Below are 25,775 nucleotides of genomic sequence, written 5' to 3'. Positions count from 1 at the left end.
CACGTATATAGAGCTATACAGCTAGTCATCATTGTGTCACTTATACAAAGCACATACTTGATAACACCAACAGTTGAACATACATCTTCATGGCAATTCAATTTTGTTTATAATAACTGATGGGTAAATAATTTTAGAGAATTTAATTTCAAACAATACACATTTTTTTAAAATTGTACATTAAGGCTTATGATTCGTCTTTTCTTACTTTCTTAATAGTCTCCAACATGGATCGACCTCCATTCCAAGGCTTGGTGGATTTTCTCATGCAGTTCAAGCTTGCCATACTGTGCCACTTTCTGTCCTCCAGCTTTCTATGGAAGGCATTGGCCAGCATAAGCACACTGTCATACAGATAAAGATTAGAAACCTGTAAGCAGTGAAAAGAGTTAAACAATTAGCATTCTTGAGGATTGCTTCAAAAAAATAAAAATGAGTGCCTATGAGGTATAGTAAAACTGGAGTCTTTCACTTGAAATACTCCTGTTCAGGTTGGTAACGATTATGGGTAAATTAGTCAAATTCACTAATGACTGATACTTTGCCATTCATTTAATTAGTGAGGCTAAAGGCTGAATGGATTTAAGTTCTCATCTTCCATACTCATTTTACCAGCTCTCATTGTAGTTTTTGACATAGTAGAGAACAAAGCAGTAGTAATATGCCTAGATGGCACAAATGGAGTAGACAGAACAGCATTGTTTTGACACCAATCATTTCTCTTGAACAGAACCCAAAACACGGTGAAAGGAAAATTTTCCTCTTCCATTTTCCTGGAGAGAAAGCCTGCAGGGGCATCATATGGATCCTTACTGTACTCCCCTTTCTTCAGTATTTACCTGAGATCATTCATTGCAAAGACAGTGAAATTATACAGGTTCCATTACAAACAATACACTAAGGATATGAGACAAAGTATATCTTTCTCCAGAGATACAACCACTGCCATCAGTAATATATCACAATGTCTGCAAAAAAAGTAAATATTTGATATATAGCAGCTGGCTCAATCAAACCAGGCAAGACATACCTGATGAAGACTGGCTGGTGCAAACACTTTGAGATACTAATTAGACACGTCCATTCACTTACACTGAAAATATAGGGCCCGTCTGTGCGCCAAGCCTACGGAATCTTGTTTAACTCCTCACTGACCTTAAATGTCCAAGAGCATTAGAGATAAGAAACCATCTTTGTCTTCTAGATCATTAGAAAACTCTAGACTTCCTTCTTAGACAAAGGCTGGCCAACAGTTCTTTGTACATGTGTCTCTCTCTTGCTGATGGAGAAACATTTTATGGAGGCATGGTTTTGAAAAGACATTTCCTAGAAAATGTTTGCGGTCTAGAGCTCAGTGTACACATGAAGGATAATTCATACTATGTTTCAATGTGCGTTCAGAACACCCCCCCCCCCACACACACACATGCATACTGAGTGCATCTACATGTGCTATTATTGTGCCTGAATGAAGTCCAGTGCAGTGTGCACAGAGTTTATTATTCCCATGTGCAGCATTTACATGTGCGACAGGGACCACAGTACACTGAGCTGGCTGGCAAGGAGCCAGCCTGAAATAGAGCTGCTCTGCCTTGGCTTTACATGTTGCAGAGGGGCTGGCTGGGGCACAAGGGTACACCAACGTGGAGCTAGCTGACAGACACCTCCTGCACTGCTCCAACTGACCCATCTCACCATCTACACATGTGTTTCAGTGCATTAAATAACTCCACCATAGGATAGTACTTGTCCCGGACAGTACTATCCTACAGCAGAGTTAATTAGTTTACTGTGGCCTAATAGCACCACATGTGTAGATAGAAATGCTTTACTGTGGAGCTAATTAGTCAACTCCACAGTACAGCACAAATGTAGATACACCTGCTGTGTCTGAATGTGAACAAAGAAATGGAAAAAGGCTACAACAGGCACAAAATGCAGCTATCCATTTCCTCTAAAGTTTAGGCCACTCAGAGTTCCAGCCCGCAGCCAGCTTACTATTTATGCCAGTTTAATCCTTTGTTTCAATCTTCAAAGCAAGTAATGTAGGAGACCTCAGAAGATATGAAAGAAAGCCAAAATGTAAATACCTTAAATCTGGCCTTTTATGGCTTTTTTCACATAATCATTATACTAATCCCTGTTTATGTTCCGGGTTTGGAGTAGTTGCCATACCAGCATAAACTAAAAAGGCTAGGAATGTTCAGTTTGGAAAGCAGGCAGCTGAGGGGGATTATGATAGAGGTCTATAAATCATGAATGGTATGGCCAAAGTGAATAGGGAACTATTAATTCCCCAAGTCCCAGAATGCTAAAACTAGGATGCACCTAATGAAATTACTAGAAGACAGGTTTAAAAATAACGAAAGAAAACACTTTTTTATACGGCATGTAGTGAATTTATGGAACTCACTGCCACAGTAGGTTGTAGAGGCAGATAACATAAGCCAGATTTAAAAAGACAAATGCATGGGTAATAGATCTATTCATAGCTATTGAATAGAACAAAGATGTTTGCTCTGGCACCTCTAAACAAATTATAGTGGATGCCAGGGAGGATATTGAGCAGGAGATAGATCATTTTAGATATATAAAAATTCAAGGCTCTCTCTCTCTACAGTATTCACTTTTGCCACTGTTGGAGACAAGATACTGGGCTGGATGGACCACTAGTCTGACCCAGTAAGGCATTTATATTTCTGTGTTTAACAGGATACTTTAAAATAGAAACTTAAAATAAAAGTAGAGACTCCTTAAAAATTTAATATGCTTCCAAAATGCCAATGGACATTATTTTCTTCTTTAGGCTCTATGAAGTAAACGTCTTTAGATAAAATGTAATCTTAATTAACAATATATTTACAAATCTACTAAATTATTGTATAATTACAGCTAACCTAGAATCTCCTTGAGGAATACATTTCCTACAGAGCCCAGGACTAAAGTAAATGGTAATTAAATACTCCTACTTGAACATTTATCAAAACAAAAATGTTATTATTCATGTACTTCAAGCCCCAGAAAAGTACAGAAAAAGCAGATGCATTTATATACTTATGACTATCAGTGATGAATCATGGAAACATGTTTTCATATTAAAAACATACAAAGTCTATGAAGTACTACTGGTGAGTAAAAACCTCTCCCATATTACACTATCCCTAAGCAAAGTCATCTCCTTTGCTTATGTTCTGCTATACTTTTAACTGGAAAGAGGCCACAAAAATAGTCTTTTGTCAGGTTTCCTTTCCTGAGTAGTTAAACAAGTGAGTGTTTAAAGAGGTAATGAGAATTGGACCCAGGAACCAAGCCCCTGGTTTGTTGTCTTTTTACATAACTCTTATTTTCATCAATTGCATATGAATCTATATTGTTCATTTTTTTAATAAACAATGTTTAAAAAGAGCAACCATGGGAGTCTGCTATTCAACAGTGTGCTCTCTTCCTCTTCTGTTTTCAGCTGGTTTCCACAACAGAACCCTGCTCACTCAGAAAAATAAAAGAGTTTACATACGTAAGGAAAAGTGCCATTTCTAATGTGCCAAAGTAAGTGTCTCTCAGTTCCCTGGTAAAGTTCATTTTACACCCACACTTTGCAACTGACAACTCATTGCAAAGTCTCCTTGGAACTGCCACAGAGTAGAAACATGTTGTGTTTTCTCAGTTTTGTACTGTTGCGTTCCTGTTCTGGAAAATTACAGCCCCATTCTCAGAAATACTTTCCCTAGTTAGCTATTTAAGAATGTAGGGTACAAACATGTCACACCCACTTGCTCCTCTTTCCTCTTTTGATTGAAATAATATATCAAATATCTGATGGGACCCAGGTAACACTATATTTTATTCAGTAATTATAATCAGTCCAGATAACAAAGGACTTTGGCCCAAATACTAGTTATTTAGACCTCCAACTCCTATTTACATATCTAAGGGTATGTCTCCATGGTGTAATGATCCCCTGAAAAGCAGATGCATAGCAAGATTATTCAGCACCTGGAGCTGAATAGGAGGAGGTGGAAGAGCAGGAAGTGGGAAGAAGAGGAGGAGGGCAGGCTGACTACTGTAGATGGTGGTGGTGGGAAGTCTTAAGGTATACTGAAGGCAGTTGATACTGCTGCTGTTGCTACTGTACCAGCTTTGACTCAGGCAGCAGTAGCCCTGTGACGTTGCCTCCCTGGGAGCTGCACCTAATCTCCCATCTGTTCCCTCTCACCCCAGATATTCTATTGGGTGCAAGGCTGTGCCTGCTGTGACAAACTCTCTGGAGCATCCTTGTGTTCATTCCATTTACCTCCTGCCCTCCAAGCACATTGCTGGGTGTAGGGCTGCACTGTCTGGCAGGGCAGGGCTGCCCCTGCTGCAGCAGACTGCTGGTGGACAGCACCAGACCTAGACTCATTGAGGCCCTGAGGGAACTTTTACTATTGGATCCCCCTTTGCTAGAGATGATGATGGTAATGATGATGATGGTAATACCAAAAACAACCACCATTTTCAGACTCCTTTCTGTCTGAGCCCTGGACAGCTGCCTGGACAGCCACCTGGTTCGCCCATGTTTGTGTTTGGCCTTGCTTGTGGTGGGGAGGGTGGTGATTCTGGTGCCCCCTCACAGTCAGCACCCAAGGCTGGTGTCCCTCACCCCCCATCCCTTCCAAATTTGCTACTGCTGGAAAGATATCTGAAATGTCCCTGTATGACCTATCAGGTGTTCAATATCTCTGCATGGCAGTACAATGTACTGTGCTGATATACCTTACATATAATTGAAGAACCAAGCCTTTGTGACCAGATATCTAAACCAAGGTCTTCTATGATACAGTGCAGAACAATAAACACTTTGTCACTAGCCTGCTAACTTTTTAGCATGACCCACAGAATACTTCCTTAATTGTATTGCTTGTACAGATTAGTGACATTCTTCTTTATCATTCATACTTTTAAGCAGTTGTCTTACTGATATGGCAGCAAAAGAGTTATCGACAAAAGTGAAAGTAATTTATCTGCGGCTACCCATTTCCATTTCTCTGGGAAACTATCTTAATACTGAAGAAAATATTGTAACCACGCAGTAAAAGGATATATTCTGGTACTCTGGTTCGCCTACATTCAGATTCTACTCTAAAACATTACTTCATAAATATGTTATATTTTTATCAAGAACTCTGCGATGTATGTTACGTTACTCTCATGAGGTTTCTCTACTTTTACACACATGCACACACTATTGACTACACTCTCACAGTCAACATTTTTTAAAAGTAGTTGCAAGTACAGAATTATTATTGTTGAAGCACAAGCTAAAAAAGAAAGCAGCCTGCCTTCAGCCATCCAAATCAATCTTATATATTAGAAAAACAACACTATTTTTTCCTTGTAAACCAAAGAGATTTGGCGTGGAAGAGAATGAACAGGAAACTGGAAACCCACACTTTTCAGGGTAGAACTGTACTTTAAATTTCAATCAAGCATGGGTCATATAATGTTTCTGTTAATGTTCTTCTATGACATGCTGCCCTTGTTTAAAGTACAGAAGAAGCATAATTTAGCAGACAGTTACCCAGGGCACTAATAATAACCATCTAATCCTAACAGCTATGGGCACCAAAATGGCCCCACAGTATGCCAACCTTTTTGTAAGCCACCTGGAAAAAGACTTCCTCAAGAACTGTACCATCAAACCCTTGCTATACTTAAGATATATCGATGACATCTTCATCATTTAGACTGAAAACCTGAAATCTCTGAGTTCCATCAGAAATGCAACAATCACTATCCATCCATCTGACTTTCTCTAGAATACTCCAGCACCAATATCTCCTTTTTAGACACGATGATCAGTATCCAGAATGATAAAATACAGACCATGTTATACAAGAAACTCACAAACCAACATATATATCTGCACAGAACTAGTAATCACCCTAAACACACCAAAAAAGCTGTGATATACAGCCAAGCCCTCAGATACCACTGAATTTGCACTGAAGAGAACACCCGAGATTGCCACCTCACCAATCTTAAAAAGGCTTTCACCCAACAAGGACACTCCTCCAGACAGATAGATCACGCATTTGAAAGAGCCACCCAGATACCATGTGAAGAACTGCTGCAGTACAGAAGAAAACCCCCCGCAAATCGCACACCACTGGTTATGACATATCACCCCTCCCTCGAACCCACATGGAAAATCCTCAAACAATTGCAACCCGTACCAGAAAGAGACCCTATTCTTAAAGAGATCTTCCCAGAGCCACCCATCCTAGCCTTCAAACAAGCACCGAACCTCGCTAACCTCATCACCAGAAGCAAACTTCCTCAGGCCCAGAACACACCAAATGGATCCAGACCATGCCATGACAAGAAATGAAAAACCTGCCAACACATCTCCACCACCCCCACAATTACTACACCCCACAACAGAGCCATCAGCATTCCCAGATATTACAGCTGTACCTCCAGAAATGTAATATATCTCATCCAATGCACCAAATGCCCTGATGGAAAATACATAGGTGAGACCAAACAACACCTGTGCAACAGAATGAATTGACACCAGAAATCTATCAAAGGTAGGACTACCCAATTATCTGTGGGGGCACATTTCTCACAAGAAAACCACTCTCTCTCCAATCTTTCAGTCCTGATCCTCAAAGGAAACTTACAAAACACTTCCCAGAGATAAGCCCACAAACTTCACTTCATCAACCTCCTGGATACTAAAAATCATGGACTAAATATAGACATTGGATTTATGACACATTATAACCTGCCTGACCTCTGACTCCCCAGGTACTTCTCCACTATTCATCCCCCTTCTCTCCCCCCACCGCTCCCCACAGCCTGTCTCTCACCCATTGACTCCTCAATCTACATCTTCAATGACTGTCTATCTTGTGTGCATACTGGCTCAGCCTCTGGCTTCTTTACTTTTCATTCCATCCAGGAAGAGCACACACCAACTGCTGAAACTTCCTCTGCCTGACAAAGGGTTTGTGAACCTGAAAGCTTGCTTAAAAATTGTTTTCCAACTATTTAAGTTGGTCTAATAAAAGATATCGGATTCACCCAAAGAACCTTGTCCATCTAATCCTAACGTATTTTAGAATAATAAAAAGAGAAAAAATACCTGAACATCAATGTTAATATACAACAAAAGAAACTTCCTGCCAGCCCCTAAAATGGTAGCAAGTTGAAAGGACCTCAAGGCACACTAGTTGAGAATCCCTGCTTTAGTGTGTGGCTGTATGGGCACAACATTCCAGAATTCCAAAATCTAATTATCACATTAAAAATTAATATATTTAATAGACATCTCTGTACTATATGAATAATCCAACACAATTCTAGAAGCAATGTTTCCTGTTACTGTCAACTACTAAAATATTCCTATCTTGTTTTTACTTTTATTTCTTTTTAGGTAGAAAGGGCAGAACCTGTAAACCTTTCAAATATGCTCCTCCAAAAACAACAATCTTTTCCACCTGAATTCATAATTTTATATGTATAGATGTGGATATATCATAATTTTTATATATAAACAATTTCCTAGAGAGAAAAAGTAATCAAAACAGAATGGATTATCTCCAGTTCAGTTTTACTTTGCCTGGATACGATGTTATTCTCATTTTCCTGGCAACACTGTGAATTTGCTGCAAATTCCAGGATAGTGATGCCATGTAAGAGAAGTGGGGGCCATTAGACAAAGTTCATTCATATTTTTCATTTCAAGTATAGACACAAATTTCAATTTACAACTAACTATAAAACAAAACCCATGGGATAAAAGAATAGGAACTCTAAAAGGGAATTTATGTAGATGCCTGAATGATCAATAACACCCTTTGGCTATACCCCTGGCAGTCTCAAACATAAGGAAATAGGAAATTCAGAAACTAGCCTTCAAATAATAAGCATGGCTGGTAGAAAAGAAATCCTTAGAAGAAAACAACATGATGGACTTGTTTCCCATAAGCATTTTGAAATACTTCTAATTTCTCCTGGTAACATTCATGAGAGAAGAAGGAAAGGATATTTTTGTAAGAGCAGAAATTCCTTCTTGTAATGAAAACTTCTAGAAGATGACAAAAAAGTTTTATTTATCTTTTTATGGGGATAAAATAATTTCAAATTTCAGTTTTTCTTTCACTTTCCAGCTAAGATCTGCAAATACTGAAGTTACCTAATGCCTAGCAAAATTCAAAGACATATGAAATTCTTTTTCCTGTACCTGCTCTCTGGATGGCAACCATCACCATACTACATCTGTGCAATCATGTCTTAACAACATAAATCCTATCAATAAGTACATATTGGAATGTATTTTTATACCTGTAATTCTTACACCCTCTTATGATTTATGCTCTAATTGTTTGGGATCTTGTTTCTTTTAAAACGCTTTTCACTGAAGCAATGGGAAAATCTAGAATTTTGAAAAGGGCGGTGCAGATGGTGAAGTGCACTATTACATATAAAACAACACATTTTTCTTCAGTTAAAAATAAACTTGGAGCTTTAGTAATATGCTGGGAGCCTAGCACTGTATTATTCAGTTTAATACTGAAGCAAAAACAAATATAATTTCATTGGAATGAGTTAAAAACAATCTGTGGGGCCGTGGGATAGGATCTTCATTACTAGGAACAGCAAACAGACAGCAGAATAGCAGAACAAAGGATAACTTGATTGGTGGAATGTCAAGATCATTAAAAAGAAGGTCAATAACACCTGTGGAATAACAAATTCAGAAAGGATTAGGTAGATTATGATGAACCATGAATACTCCCTCAGCACTGTCTGACTAGAAATGCTGCTGTCATTGCTAGGTGGTTGGTTTTAAACTTTGGGTGGTCCATAAATCAAAGTGGGGGAGGGAGAGTGCAAGTTCAGTAGTGCACCCCTCCCCCTGGATCTGCCTCTTCACTATATAAACAAAAGCCTCACAGTTTGCCTTCAAAAGGGACCTTACTTCTGTGCCATAGAAGAAACTCCACACAAGGAGGGGAGCAGCAGGAATGCAAAATCAAAATGGGGAGTTTCTTCAATGCACTGAAGATAAAACACCCTTTTATACCTAGTTATACCTTGATTTGAAATCCTTCTTGTGAAAAATTGCTACCAGATCTTATTTTTAAAGTTATATATGTGGACAACTTTCACTTTCTGTCCAAGTATTAATCAAAAGGAAACTTTTCCTACAGAAGGACAATGATGAACAACAGAAGACTGACCAGATCCACCAGCAGGTTCAGTGCTGCCAGAAAAGCCAAAAGTCCAGCCAAACAAGGGGCCAGTGAAGAGACCTGCTGGGAAGACAAGCTGACACCCACTTGCCACTACTTCAAAAATTCATTCCCAACCTGGGCATTTGAAACCTACAGATGACAAGCTCATGCCATGAGTGGCCACAGCAGTCAACTCCAAAACTAGAACAGATGGAGATTGAGCAAAAATTGGAACCCCCCACAGCTCTGCCAGTGACATAAACATGCAATGCCTAGAGAGAGATATGATTGTGTTTGTATGTTTGCACACCAGTTGGCTCTCCAATGGGGTTTTTATTTCCAAAGCTCAAGGTGTGCCAAAAGTGAAGATACATGTATGGAGCTCCAAAGTAGGGATGCATCTATCTATACATATCATAGTTTATGATAAGTAAGCTATCTGATAGTTTACTTGTCATAATCATATCATGCTGGGGGATGCCACCAAGGTTGGGAGGCTGGTGGTTTAACCTGCTTATTTAATTTTCTTTCATAAGTTTGCATAGCTCATATTGATACATTGTGTGAGAATATATGTTTTAAACAAATGCTTCAATTCTCCTAGAAAACAAAATCACAGGTAGCAGCTTAGTATTCCTGAGAAATTCTGAAACAAAATAATAGCTACACTCATAGGGTACACACACAGCCAGTTGCCAAAACTGGTCTACATTTACAGTTTCCTTTAAGCTGCTCAAAGAACTGCATACAGCCATTTGCTGCTCCTAGGAGCCATGTGTGAAAACCAGTGTAAGTAATAGGGAATGGGGGGGGGGGGGGGGGGGGGGGCAGACAGAATTGGGTGAGGGCTAGTGGATCAAGGCAGGTGGAGTTTGGCACATTCAAAGGTGGGCTGGTGGGATTGGGGGGGCAGGGGGTTGGGGCTGGTGGGTTGGCAGGGGTGTTGCCTGGTGCAGGAGTGGGTGTTGCAGGACTAAAAATAGCTCTGTTATGGTTGGGTGGGAATAGGGTGGGAATAACACGGCCCTGGGGGTAAGGCAGGCAGCTGAACTCCCTCAAGCCCTGGGGCTGCACTGTGAACCAGTTATAGATTTTCAGGAGACTGGGTTAACCCTTTGCTAAATAAGATTAATGTAATCACGATCTAAGTTACCGCACCTCCTCGGGTAAACTAACTTAGATCAAGCATGCCACTTTTTGGTGATTTAAGCCTCCTGAACACCTGTACAGAGTGTTTATAGTACTGTATCAAGGAGGGAAGAGCAGGGCAACCACCATGGGTGCTGAAGCAAAGGGGCACCAACAGGTACTGCTTAGCCAGGGCAGGGTGTGGGATGGAGCCGCAAGTTGCTCATTTTGTGGGGGGAGCACAGGGATGGGAAAGGGTGGCTCCCACTTCTGCATGCACTCCCAGGCAAGCATGAGGGGGCATGTGCCCCGAGTGAAGGCAGGCTGATGCTGCTGGCTTTGCCCTGGGCACCAAACATCCTTGCCATGGAACTGTTAGATTGATCTAACTCTGATTAAGTCAATCTAAATGTAACACCTATACATACCCATACACAATGCACAAACTTTCATTAAATACTCAAATCTCAGCTTCAAACTTCTGGAAAGTTATTTATTCTTATTGAGTTAAATAAAAGGATATTTAAAACTTTCAAAGAATCATAGAAATAGAATTTATAGGGTTCTTCTCAACCCCCTGGACAGTACAGGATTTTTTTAACAGTATGTTATTTAGTGCTTTGTTTATTGTATCTATTATCTCAAATTAAAGGGCATCCACAGGTATTCCTTTGGGAGACAAAATGTAATAGATCTCATTGTCAGGAAGATTTAACTGACATTCTGTTTTTATTTCCCTTTCTTCATTCCACACTGTTATACCAAGGAACACACCTTTAAAAAAAAAAATCACCTTCTTTACATGTTATGTCTTCTAGTATTAAGTGCCCTTTAACTGCTTCCAATCATCATCCAAGCAAATAAACAGTTTATAGTAAAAAAGATTAAGAAGTATGAATTAAACTAAATTTTAAAGCCAACATTATCCCAAGTGAACCTCAATATGTGCCACTAAACTTCCCAAGAATTTAGCATGACTACAACTCCTGGAATTAAAGGACATATTTTTCAAACACTTAGTGGTGAACTGACAAACCTGAGAAATGTAGAAAATGAAAGAAATAAAACTTAAATTAAAAAGCTGGGATAGGAAATAATTTTTACTCTCTACTGCTTTGGATATAAATATGAGCTACTCTGTTCTGGAATAGCATGACCAAGCAGAGAGAATGAGATGGCTTCATGCCATTTCAGGGTTCTTCTTAAGCTGTTCATTAGCTGACCCCAAGGGCACTGGCAAAATCCTGCAGTAGGCTACTCTGGAATCACTGGGGTTACTGGAGTACAATGAGGTCTGCTCAGATTAATAAAACTGAAGAATCAGGCACAATATTACTTGTGGTTCTGGGATTAAATAGATCTGCATAAAGGGCTCCAACCTGAGCTGTTCAACAGTAGTAATTCCTAAGAAAAATATAACTGTTAACTGAGATCTGCAATTGGATTCAATGGGCAAGCCTCAGAATAAAATTACATTTTTATGTGAAGAGGAAAGTTTTAAGGAACTCTCTCTTATGCTTTAATTTCTATACTATTAAAAAATGTCAGACATTCCTAGATGAGATATGTGCGATTCTACACTGAGAAATAATATTATTTTGGCATGATCATACTGAGCCCTACATTTTTAAATCTTGCTATATATTTAGGCTCTGGTTGAATAACATGAAATGTTCTAAGTCTTTACGACATGTTTTTAAAAAAACAGGGTTTGAAAGAGAGTGAACTAAGTTAGCTTGTTGGGGCTTGTTCGGGAGGGATAGCCTCTACTTCACCCTGAAAGGGAAGATCTTCTTGGCCAGGATGGCTGACCTACTTGACAGGGCTTTAATTTAAGATTGCTGGGGGACGGGTGATCAATTAACAGTTCTAGCCCAGATCACAACAGCCACAGTAGTAACAGACTAGGTAGCCCAAGGGAACCCACTCTGAACACAGCCCAAGGAAAGGTCACATCACAGCATGCTAGGAAACCCAGGGCTTCCCCAGCAGGCTCAGTTGCCTGTACACAAATGGCAGGTGTTTGGGGAACAAGCAAGAGAAACTGCCCCTCCTGAATGCCAATGATAATGATCTCGTAGGGATAACAGAGACCTGGTGGAACTCCACCTCTGACTGGTCTGTAGGTATAGAAGACTCTACCTTGTACAGGACAGACTGTGTTGGGAAGAGGGGTAGGGGTGTAGCTCTCTACATGATGGAGCAATACACTTCCCTTCAAATGGAGTTTATCAACCAAGAAGGGTGCCTTGAGACCCTCTAGGTTAAACTATGGGGGGGAGCATGGGGAAGGGCATATAACTGTAGGAGTCTATTACAGACCTCCCAACCAAGAGGAAGAGCTGGACTGAGAATTCAATTCATGACTGAGGCTGCATGCTCCCGATGCTTCATCGTCATGGGGGACTTCAACCTCCCTGACATCTTGTGGGAAGAGCACACGGTCTCATAGCTTCCTCACTTGCATTGATGACCTCTACCTAACGCAAGAGGCCTACAGGCCAACTATGGGAGAAGCATTGCTAGATCTGGTGCTGGCCAAAGGAAATGATTTGATGAGTGATCTGAGGGTCGAGGGGAAGCTTGGTGACAGTGATCATGAACTTGCGGGCTGACCTGGACACGCTCAAAAGGTGGGCAGACCAAAACCTGAAGCCATTTAATGTAGAAAAGTGCAGGGTGCTCCACCTTGGGAGGAAAAACCAGCATCATATTGATAGGCTTGGCAGTGCTACACTCACTAGCACCACAACCGAAAGAGACTTGGGGGTCTTGACTGACCACACAATGAATGTGAGCTACCAATGTGATGCCATGGCTGGCAAAGCAAACCAAACTCTGGCATGCATCCACTGATGCGTCTCAAGCAAAACCAGGGATGTCATTCTCCCACTGTACTCAGTTTTAGTGAGGCCACAGCTGGAGTACTGCATCCAGTTTTATGCCCCCCAACTCAGGAGTGATGTGGATAAGCTTGAGAGAGTCCAGAGGAGAGCCACCCACATGATCAGAGGCCAAGAGAGCAAGCCTTACAAGGAGAGGCTGAAGGACATGGAACTCTTCATCCTGGAGAAGAGAAGACTCAGGGGGGATTTGGTAGAAGGCTATAAGTACATAAGAGGGGTGCACCAGGATCTGGGAGAACAGTTGTTCACCAGGGCTCCCCAAGGGATAACATGGTCTAATGGCCACAAATTTCTGGAAGGCCAATTTAGACTGGACATAAGGAAAAACTTATTTATGGTCTGAGTGTCCAGGGTCTGGAACATACTCCTTCCAGAGGTGGTGCAAGCACCTCCTCTGGACTCATTCAAATGGTGTTTGGATGCTTATGGCAGAGAGGCTGGACTCGATGATCTTGCGAGGTTCCTTCCAGCCCCTAATGTCTATGAATCTATAAGCTATATATGAAGTATCTGTGAACAACAAATAAAATTTAAAAAATGGAATGGAAACACACAAATAAGGGCAAATCACCCTAAAAATATAATGTTGGAAAACTTTGGCTTTAGCTCCTAAATAAGCAGGACAAAGAAGGCTATGGAGAGAAAAGATCTTATATCAAATCTGTGGACAAATTCAGGACCATTTTCAAATGTCATCTACAGCAGAAGGAAGAGTTCAAGGGAAGGAACTAGACAATGTATTAACATATCTCTATAAATCAGGCCCTATATATAATGCAGTTCAAGCTGTGTAAGAGTGACAATCCTATTCCTTAAGAGTGCAATGAATATTAAGAATACTTATATATATATATATATATATGGAACATTTAGATACACACTTTATATTAGGAATATATACATATATATTCCTATTATAAAGGAATACTTTCAGATTAGGAATAGCATATATTAATACATTCCATTCATAAATTTCTAAGCCTTTAGAAAAGTGCTTAAATATTTTCCTTCTATATGAGAGGGAGGAGGCAGCAGAGCTTACAGGATGTTGGCCACCATAGTCAAACAGCTGAAACAGAATGATCTTTAAACTCTTTTTCCCCATTTCACCTTTAAATAAGAATGAAAAATGAACATAAATAGAAAATTACTTAGGAAGAGGGGGTCACAGACTAATGTCAAGTGAACTCATCAAGACACATTTCCAGTACTTGGTACTAAAATACTGAGAATTAAGTTGCTTCTAAACATACTCCCATTAATTTAGCCAGGATAAAAGTTAATAACCCATAGCCCAAATGTTATTCTTTACCGACTATATTTTCTCAATTAAATCTCACAATTTAAAGCTAACTGGGATCACTGCATTTACTTGAATATAAAATATCCTCCCAATAATTAGGTTTTATATATGGAAAACTTATAAATTTGTTATAATTTTCCAAGCAAACAATCTAATTATTAGAGGGTTGCCTTGAACTTGTCACCCTCCTACTGCTACCACAGGGAAAATAAATCTGGGGGGTAAGGTAGCCCCTTGCCCTCTGCCTTCCTCAACTTCTTCCCCCTAAAGCCCTTTTCCCCCTGCCCCCCTTACTGTCAGACCCTGCTCTCCCTCAGCATATAGAAGTAAGGAACAAATCTAAAAACACCAGGCGTGTTTACATGTGCATATTAATGGAATGCATTAAATGCTGAGATTTATCACACCAAAGTTTATTGCTCCTGGGCACATTTTTACATGTGCACCCAGAGTTGCAGCATGCTGAATTGTGTTGGAGTAGCTCCAGCTGGCAGAGAGCCCAGGGTGGGGATCAGCCTGCCAGCCCAGGGCTTCTTCCCCCTGGCTCAACATGCTGTAGAGGGCCTGGCTGTGGCACAAGGGTGCTTTAGCACAGGGCAGCCCTTGCACTGAAGCACCCTCATGCCCCAGCCAACCAGGGCAGTGTCTACATGTGTGCTGCTTCAGTTTTTACTTGTATTTACAAGTACAGTCCTGCTGCAGGGTAAATTAGTTTACTCCAGCCTAATAGGTGCACCTGTGTAGATGTGCGATGCTTACTAAGCTACTAATTAATCCACTGAGCAGTAAACATTTCATATAGAACCAGGTGTCCATGTCAGGAACCCTGGGATCTCCCAAAAATCTATATGCAGAAGAGGCATGGGGCCACCTGCTCTGGCTTCACCTCATGGAGGGTGGGGCCACACTAATAACATGCAACAGGTTGAGAGAAGGGGCATAGAGTATCTCACTTACATAGATGTTTAATGATATTGGACAGACACTTAAGGCTGACGAAGAAACAGGAATCATTGGAAATGGGAAAGAAAGGCATTGCTCAGCTGTGGGAGTGGAGGGGAAGTCACCAATATATTCAACATAGTGGTTCACCATGACATGAAAAATTGTTGTTGTAGCACAAAGCCCCCTTTGTACATTTCCCTTCTGGACATAGATATAACAGAAGACCCTTCTTGCATGCAAACCATCTCCCCACCCCCATTTTGGGTATTTCTTTTCCTTCTCAGTATTGGCAAAGACCTAGCACACTCATTGCAAGGGTGTGGCAAGACTCAGAGCAAGCTAGAAAGCTGAAGTGGCTTTCTGTAGGAGAAACCTAGAAAATACATTTACAAATCAATTAAGCTCAGTGTCACTAAAGAAAACAAAAGAACTAAACTATCCACTGCAAAGTGGTAAATATATCCTGTGCTAACCTAACTCACTGTAGCCTTTGATCCTCACAACCTCACATTGCATTTTTATATATTTCTCATAGCGCATTTTCATATTTCATCTGTCTCATCTTTACCATGGCATTTTGTATTTTATATGTTATACTTTTAAACTCTTAAGGAATGTACTCCCTGTAGGATGAAGTTACACCCTGAACCATTGTTAAAACTTCATTGAAATTGTAATTGTAAAGTGATAAAATCTGTTGAGTGAATGATGATCACCAGCAGGGATCGTGGTTTTATCTGATTAAAAATTGCAAATTCTCTGATTAAAAACCCAAAATCTGTGATAAAAATGAAAGGCCCCCCACAGCCCCTCCCCCCAGCGCTGCTGGTGCCCCATACTCTCCCCCCCCCTCACAGCCTCCTCAGCCCTCCTGATGCCCCTCACTCCCTCACAACAGCCCTCCAGACTCACAGACATGCAGGCACAGACATGTGGACACAAATGCACACACAGACACTGACACCCACTCCAGCAGGTGTGTGTGTGGGGGGAATGGGCAGGGCAGGGTGGGGGAAAGGTAAGGTGCTGAGGGGTAGATCAAGAAGGGGAAGGAGCATGCCCCTGTGCCCACTCCCAGGAGCAGGGCCAGGGGGTGAGGGCAGGGATGCCACTCTGTAGGCCACATACGCGCCGGCTGACCTGACGGGAGGTTCGCACACAGGGGCCACCACTGCAACTGTGCCACTGCACTTTGCACTACCATACCATGGCCACCTGCACAGCTTTGCGGGCAAGTGGTGCAGGGCATGGCAGCAGCAGCGGCAGTAGCAGTGCAGTGGCGGCTACCATGTGCGGGCCACATATGTGCCACCTGGCTGGGGGGGAGAAAGGGGGGGTCTTGCACGCAGCAGCCACCACTGCACCACTGCTTATGCCCCATAACCAGCTGCATGGCTCTGCTGCAGTGCAGGGTGGTAGCAGCTGCATGCCAGCTGGGGAGGGTGGGGCTTTGCAGGCAAGTAATGCAGGGCATGGTGTGGTGGTGTCCACCATGTGTGGGCTGCACATATGCTGCCCTTACCCTGGGAAGTGGAAAGAAGTGAGCAAGGGAAGGAGGTGACTGGCTGCTTGTATACCCTTTTCAAAAGTATTATCAATGGCTCCTTTTCCACTAAGAGCATTTGCAAGATCTTTCCACTGTAAATAATTTTGAAGAGGACCAGAACTGGCCTTGTGACTCTTCACTTCATCAACTGGAGTTTTCTCCAGTTATCATTCACACCCCCATGGCAGATTATGAAATGGTACAGGGCTTGATTTTTCTTCTGATCTCAGAAGAGACAGCATGGAAAGTAGAACATACCTGCTGCCTTGTGGCTCCAAATGAGCTAGTCCCTTTTCACAGTCTCATCATTGGACAATCTTGCAGAAAACAGATGTAGGGAATGACCATTTGGAGGAATCACGTGGGAAGCTTACAGGTTTGGGTGATGGGACCTTGGACACAATTAGATCCCTTTGCAACTTATCAAGATGCCCCCTGGTGGCTGGGTCATTAGAGAACATTTCCTGGTGAAGCTCAGGCACAGAACCGGAAACCAGATCAATAGTCTCGTTTTTCTTATTTGATGCTGTCTCCTTCAGCTTGCACCATGAAACCTGACTCATTTTCACACTCTCCTGCTACATCACTGCTTGCTTCCTTTTTCATATTTTCATGATCAGAATATTCTTTATCCCCTGCAAGTGATGTGCCACCTGCATCAACTGTTCTACTTCCAACTTCCTTGTTTCCTTTCACCACCCATCCAGACTGATCCAGTGTCTGCCTCTCTTTTTCATCCTGAGCTTTTTTCTCCTTTGTGTCCTTTCTTTTTGATGCCCCAGATTGATAGATGCACTTCATTGTTTCTTACATGAGGATAAGGGGATAGGAATTAGGCTGTACTTTTCCTGAACACCCCCAAATTCCAAACCCCTTCTGGCAGAGTTTCTCCCTCCTACCAGTTTCCTGGGGCCCAGCTCAGTCTCAGAGTTCTTCTGGTTGTGGCCTGCTGGCTGGCCCCTCCACTAGTCAGGAAAGAAGGGTTCCTCCCTTAAGGCCTGGCCTCACACCACTCCTAGGCCTTTTCCCTGTGGTAACTGCCACAGAAAATTAGTCTCCAGTGGGACCTTGCCTGGAAATTTTAGCTGTTGCTCATGTAAACCGCATAAGCTGGGTAGTACTTGGTTCAGGCTTGTGGGTCTGGCAGAGGATAAGCAGGCTCTTCCCCGTTTAAAGAAAAAGAAAGTAACTGTAGAGAGAACAGAGAGAGGAAGGAGGATTGTCTCTGTCCTGTTGCTGGAGAATAAACTTGTATATTTATCCTTTAACCCTTTGATTAAGGGCATTGTGAGACAGTTCATATTCTTATGGGCCTTAGTAAGCAACTGCTGCTGTTTGAAGGACCAGAAGACAGCAAGTCATCTCTGCAATACTGAAAGCAAGATTTGCAGTTTGGAGCACAGGCTTCTTCAATCAAGAAGGACTTCAATATTTTTCCCCCCAAGAGTTATATAGACACTTTGCATTTAAGTGCTTTTTGAAATGGGAAAATATGTGAACTTGAATATGTGTTATGTCTAATGTTGTTATTTTCCTTGGTAAATATAAAGAAAACAAGATATATCATTTTAATTATTATATTCTTGCAACATACTGGGTGGTCCTCTGAGTGAATGCAAATATGTATGAGTCAGTAGGTAATTGAATGACAAGCAGAGAGTACAAAGCGAGAGCCTCTGGCTGTTAATTGACAGTAGTCTAACCAGAGGAACTTACCATTACAAAACTCTATTCTACAAGCCATTTAAAACTCATCAAGCCAAAGAACTGATTCCTGGAACCTGAAAGACACAGCCATTGAGTCAATCAAGCCCAGGGAGGAACACAAAACTGCATCATCAGGTGGAACCCGCAGTAACTGTGACTGACAGCTGTCATGCACTACTCAAGACCCATGTGGGGCAGTGACCTCCAGATTGGTCAGCCGAAATAATGCTGGGGAACCACAGAAGTCTGCCAGAGAGGGAGAAAAGGCAGTGAAGCTTGACCATCAGTGGTGCCCTCTTTCTTCAACCATCACTAGAATCTACCAACCAGAAGGACAAGCCAGTGACTCCCTTCTAGAAAAGACATCACCTTGGAGGAAGCTTTGACCATCCATCGATAGAAGACTGCAGTGCCTCGGCTAGGTAGATATATTAACACCAGTACTCTCACAATCACTACAGCAGATACTATATAGGTTTGAATGAATAAGTGCATATGTGTGTGTGTGTGTGTGTGTGTAGGAAGCCAATATCCGTTTTGGTTCCAATCCTGTGCAGGGTACAATAGTTGCACACCTCCGTACAATAAACTTGATATTGGAGATCCTGTGAGTTGGTTTTAATTGTTAACATGTCTATGTGAAATATGTAAGCATGATATGCAAGGCAGTAATGAAGGAAGAGGGAGAAGCAGCATGTATCACCTGATTTCATGCAGTTACAATTTTGAGGAAATGGAGGTTACATCAGACCTCTCTGAAGAGTCTATCGGTGTGACACCCACCAATTCATTGCATCAGGGTGGAAGGTTTCATGCAGAAGTATACAATAGAGAAGGTCCTGAAGGTTCATAAGAAATTGAAAAAAGGAGTAATGGAGAGAGACCGGATGGTGCCATGGGAAACTTCACAAAAGGACAATTGAAGAAAGTATGGAGAGCAGTGATGAGTAAACAACTAAAAGGGGAACATGCTGACCTAGCATGGATGGTAGTGAGAAATATCTTACCAGTAAGAGAGGTGCAACACTGATGGGACTTGACAAGCATATCAACATACCCAAGGGAGAGGTGCAAGGAAGAAGAAATGGTTGGAACATGTATTATGGAGGTGTACATATGGAAAAAGGGTGTGGGAAAGAGTCTGCTGCTTGCTGATTGTCACCAAAATGAACCTGGTATTAGTGTGTGAGATGTTACTATATGGACCCCATGCTGTCGCTGCCCCACAATCCCCAGCCACCCAACCCACTCCCAGACAACATTCCCTGCCCACCTGTGGCCCCATCCCATCCACTTGGCTGCGTGCACCCTGCATGCAGGGGTCCTGGGCAGCATTCCCTTTAAGCTGTGCATGGCCACACACACTGCACAGCTTAGAGGGAATGCTGATCCTGAGCTGGTATTCATGGAGATCCCACCCACCTTCCTACTCCATCTGTCACCCCCAGTGGTGGGTGTTTGGTTTCTCCAAGGCTATCATTACTACACTGATCATATGCAATTTTTAAGATGGAGCTGCAAAAGATTGCTCAGAATCTTTAGAAGCTTAAAGGTTGCATAAAATGATAAAGGGAGTGGATGATTCGGGCAGGGTGGATAACAAGGCATGGGGCCTTTCACCTCTCCATGATAGTTTACTCCTTCATAAATCTCCAGCAACTGTGGACCTATCTAGTTTCCAAATCAACTTCCTAGAGGTTCATAATCCATACCAGATGACAGAAATATCACAAGACATCATTCGTTTATTGACCATTTGGGCAAAGAAGATGAGGAATCATTTGCATGAATATTACTTCATTCAAAACAATGGTTTCTAAGGTAGAACATGAGACACACTGGAAGGTAAGAGGATATTTTTTAGGATATCCTATTAATGGAGCATGCAATTACCAATCGGACTGCTTTCCTTTACAATCTGAAAATAAGCGTTTGCAATTTCCTGAGGTCCTGCTTTCTTCCTTTTCAAGGATGATCACACCCATATGTTTCACTAATTTGTGGGATTTATGTGAGTAGTTTGCCTGCATGCTAATAAGAACACATCAATATTTTGCATATTACAAAGTATCATACTAGGCTAACTTGCTATGTTAAAACTAAGACAAAATTTCTGGGGAGGATATCCTGTGTACTTACAGACCATTTTAACTACATAAAATCGAGGTCTTGTTGGCATTTTATCCCTTGAGAGAACATTTAGCAGATACTTGTAGAATCCATTTTAGCAATTTATTCTGTTTATTCTGTTTAGCTTATTTGATTTTAAGGCATTACTTCTAGTACTTGGGCTCAAAAATCTCAGCAATTTTTCCTTGCTTATATCTGATATGAAAAATCCATCTTTCCAGGTGTCTTAACAGAGAAAGAAAGACTTTTCAAGGTTACTTTTATTATTTAAAACATATGTTCTGAAAAAAGCCCAGTACTCATGGGCTGCCCTTCAGAAAGAAATACTGTGCCTGCATGATAAAAAAAATAGGTTATCTTCCAAGTGATTATATATTGAATTTGGGAAAAATTATGAAAAATCTTGACAGGATCCTTCTAATTAAAAAGAAATACTGAGGCAGTAAAAGGTGAATAGAAAACCCAATTCAAATTCTTTAAAAGAGTACTACTATAGGCTTTTTAAAAATGTGCTTGCAACCTACAAAGCTATGATGCAGCTCTATTTCTATAAAATATGTGACTATACAATGCACAATATTGCATGGAATTATAGAGTGTACATTTTACGCACTGGGACAGTCTCTTGTTTTTAATAACACCTGTACAGAACTGCATTGGCTAGATACTGCTGGGACACTAGGTTTTGAATCAGGTTTTGAATGAGTGTGGACTATGAAATCTCTTTCAATATAATGGTTTTCTTTTGTCCACCCCAAATGTTATGGTGCCCAGGCTGGAGCATTGTGAGGACAGTTTATCTGGCTACTACTTCCATTTCCACTGTATTGTTAACCAAAATAGATATTCACTTTTATCAGAATCTTTTACAGGATGAGGGATCAGATATTTAAAAGTATCTAAGCAATTTAAAAAGACAAGTACCACTTAAAGTCTCAAATTCCTTTGAACACCCAACCCTAAATTTGTTTTACAACTTCATTCACTATATGGTTGTTTGTTTGTTGCATCTTATTTTGAGATATTTTGGTACCTAGGACATACACTTTGCTAATAAGGCTAAATACAAAAAGCCTGAGGCTGAATCAGTTTAATCTTCACAGGTTAGTTTAAGCTGTGTAGATAGAAGTGATAAGTAAGTGGACAGACATTCATGTTTGCTTCCACAAATGCAGCCACATACCTGCAGTAGCCCAGGCAAGAAGCCAGATGGTGCTAGAGCCTGCCTCCTTGCTGTGCTGGAGCAGACAGCTTGAATCTAGAGGGTATCTGGGACAGAAGTTCAATAAACTGATTTAACCTAAATCAGTTAAGTCTGACCCAATTTCCATCCAGGTTTATTTTAAGCCAGTTTTGGACATTTTGAAAATGGTTTATGTCCACTGAACTTCTGTTGTGTTACAAATTTGAACTGGTTTCCAATCACTTCTACCAGTTTATGTACAATTTCTGTTCCTAAGCCTAAGAGATTTCTTCCAAAATGGATCAAAGTATTCATTTTAATAAGAGAGATACTTGACTAGAATCTGAAACTAATGCCCAGTAGTGTACATCTTGTAGGTTAGACAGACATCTTCTAGACTCCTGAAATGGGATAGATTGAACCTGTCATATGGATTCAATTCAGTCACCTTAATGTGAAAGCTCTGCATCACAATGCCAGTGACTGAACACTGCAGCCTTCACAAATTAATCCTTTCACACAAAACAGCTAATAGGCATAAAGTGAGGATATAGGCAACATTGAAGTTGCATAACAACAATTTTTATTTTTATTTAACTTAGTCCCTGGTGGAATGAAATACCCCAAGTCAACTAAGAGATCATATAATTGCCCAGTATTACTTTATGCATAAAATAACAGATCTAAAGCTTTCAGTCCCAGGAAATGAAAGAAACCAGGTAATTAAGGTTACTCTGGAACTATGCCATTCAAAGCAACATACAGAGACTTAATTGAATTCATTACAATTCTTCCTGTCCTTGGCTCTGTAAAGGATCACATTTATAGACAATCTATCTTATATCGTGCTTCCAAGGAACATTGAGTCATGGGGTATCCTGCTCAGCAACATGCCACTGACCTGCAGCATCTGCAGATAGCCTTCTTGTGGATCACATAGCAATGAAGATATTCGATGATTATTTCTCATGCATCTCTGATTGTTGTCCCTTGACAGAGGAAAGATTTGCCGGATAACTGTCATCCTCCCAAGAGCACTGTGTACCAATTCTAATATTTCATTATCGTTGATCTCCTGTGAAGAAAAACACAGTTTTTACAGGAAGGAAGGAAGGAAGGAAACAAAACTTCATATTTCCTGGATTCCAGGAAAATTCTTGATTCAAATTTCTAAATGAGAAACAATTTTTGGAATATTTTATATATATTAGGTCCAGTACAGATGGTCTTACCATGTTAATGGTAAAGGTTTTTCTGCATCATTTGTTAGTACAGGCGACCCTCGCCATTCGTGGGGGATACGTTTTCATACCCCCCATGAATGGCAAAATCCGCTAATAAGGCACTGCGTTCATGAACACAGTGACCCTGGCAGCTGGGAGGGGGGGGGGGGGGGCACATGGCTCCAGCAGCTCTGGCAGAAGCACAGTGGCATTGGTGCTAGCCAGGCAGCAGCAAGCGTGGAACTCCCGAGGAGCTCTGGTAAGTGTTTAAAGTATAGTTAAAATGCAGGTTCAGCATTTGTGAATATTTTAAACTGGGAATGCCGAACCTGCAACTAACGAGGGTTTCCTGTACTACATTTTACACAGCACTTTTTATGTTCAGACTACCCTGGTATGTTTTATATGTTAATTAAGTAATTTCCATGAATGTCTGGGTAGCTTTGTTAACTAAGAGGTAACAAAAGACTACAGCAAAAGTTTATTGAAAGCCCACAGAGAAAGTCAGTTAATTATCACCGGGGCTCTGAATTAAAGAAGCACATATCCTTTTTGTGCACCTCATGTCATCCCAATTCAGCCTGCAACTAAACAGCTGTTATGGTAATCTTGACCTGTGTGAAACTCATAAGAAAGCCTCATCCTTGCAAGATTTGTAGCCACAATTCTGCAGTCTACATGATATGGACAGTTCTGATAAGCCTCTGAAATAACCTAGATATACCCTAAAATATTACAAAGGAGTCATGACTAGTTGAGACCTTGCTAATATGATCATAAACTTTCCTCCAGGGTAGATATACCTCAAACTAGGTATTCCAGGTTGGTTTCCCCAAAATATAACAACCTATACTGGGATAAAAAGTAGTAACTTCAACCTCTTTACCTAATATTTTGGGCATGCATCTGAACTGACACCAAACCTGTGAAAGTTTATCATGAGCACTACAATTCTATAGACATGTAAAAGTGCCTTTTTGCTTCTAACAGTTACTCTGATTCAGCTAAGTATACTAAAATTTATTTTTGTGAAGAAAGACAAAATAAGATTTTCAACTGACATCAGGTGTTAAAAATTGAATGCCTAAAATTGAGTTTTCAGAGTCACTTTTGTTGAATTTCCTCAGTGCCAATTTTCAGAAGTGCTGAGTGGCCACCAACTCCTCTTCAATTCCCAAGATGAATTCTTGTCTGCTTTAAAACCTAGCATGAAGATCCTCTGGGTGCCCAGCCCTCTCAGAAGTTAAGCCATTTTTTTTTTTAGATTTCTAGATATGGATTTGGGAGCCAATTTTGCTTGAACATTCTTGAGTTTTCATTCAACAATTTATCACACATAAAAACATTTAAAATGTAGGAGAAAAAAGAAAAAATACAAACTAAAAAGAAGGAAGGAAATCTGAAGGAAAAAGAGTAGGAAGAAGTAGACATCATGAAGAAGAAAAATCTAAAATAATTATTTTTAGGTGGCTACAATTTGACAATGTATTAAATGTAGAGACTGTATAATGGCAATTCTGTTTCATAAGGTCATAGACACATTGTGAGCTAAAGGCATTTGATTGCTCAATGTGTTTGCCATTTTGAATTGCTAGGAATACCCTGAGTGTTATTTTATCTGTAACATAAAGGATAACTAATAATACATGGTGCTGTATTTTTACTGTTCTCATGGCACTTGGCAAAACAGTAGAAAAAATAGAGATGAAAGAATGAATTAACACCCCCAATACTGCCTATTTAGGGAGTGACTCCCAAAGGAACCCTTGCAGCCTGCATAGTTTTGTGTTATAATGCTGAACCTGCATATTTGTACCACAGATTTCAGAATTTACATTAACAGTAAGTTATCCATTGTGTTGTATCCAAATCAACATACATATAGCATTCACTTATTTGTTTTGGAGTTGGTACCCAGTCTGAAGTGTGTGTGTGTGTGTGTGTGTGTGTGCGCGCACGCAAGCGTGTGTGCACACACGCGCACATATATGTTGGAATTACGTAAGTTAGGACAAGAGGAATAATATGATAAAGACACATGGGGTTGAGAAATAACTTGAGAAAATGAGAGAAATAAATGAATTTGCAGACACAAGTGTAACCACATAGAATAATTTGTGACAAAGAATGGGAATAACACAAGAGAACAGCAAACATTGACTGGTTCTTTTCCTAGTCTGGTTTTTCCTAAAAGTTCCAGACCAAATCTCCCATGCCTGAGCTTCTCCATTCTCTCTAATACTTAGAGATACTAGCACTGCCTCTATATTGTACCTGAGACTTACTGGAACTCTACAATGTATATATTTCTCATCAAAAATATTTTTTCTTAGGAAGTAAATTAGTTTAAGAATCAAAATTAGCTCATCTCTGCAATTGCAAGAGAAACAATTTGTTCCTGTTGTCTGTGACTCACAAATGACAAGACGTAATACTCCTGATTGCCTTCCTTCAGGTGTCTCATTCTGGAGGAAGCCCCTGTA

At 40.7% G+C, this 25,775-nt stretch overlaps 1 protein-coding gene across 2 annotated transcripts in view; it reads right to left on the bottom strand.

The window, feature by feature from the left end:
• Nucleotides 1–25,775, bottom strand: part of GRID1 (glutamate ionotropic receptor delta type subunit 1) — a 1,166,358-nt gene that overhangs the window by 219,026 nt on the left and 921,557 nt on the right. For both annotated transcript variants that reach the window (XM_006277864.4, XM_019497194.2), the window contains 2 exons: nt 22,971–23,144; nt 209–370 (listed from right to left, as the gene is read on the bottom strand). In XM_006277864.4, the coding sequence (XP_006277926.1) occupies nt 209–370; nt 22,971–23,144 (336 nt within the window). The remainder of the gene's footprint in view (nt 1–208; nt 371–22,970; nt 23,145–25,775) is intronic.

This window comes from Alligator mississippiensis, chromosome 6, assembly GCF_030867095.1.
Source record: "Alligator mississippiensis isolate rAllMis1 chromosome 6, rAllMis1, whole genome shotgun sequence".
NCBI classification, from domain to species: domain Eukaryota; kingdom Metazoa; phylum Chordata; order Crocodylia; family Alligatoridae; genus Alligator; species Alligator mississippiensis.
The sequence above is the reverse complement of the archived record's forward strand: the minus strand, read 5'-3'. Positions and strand labels throughout refer to the sequence as shown.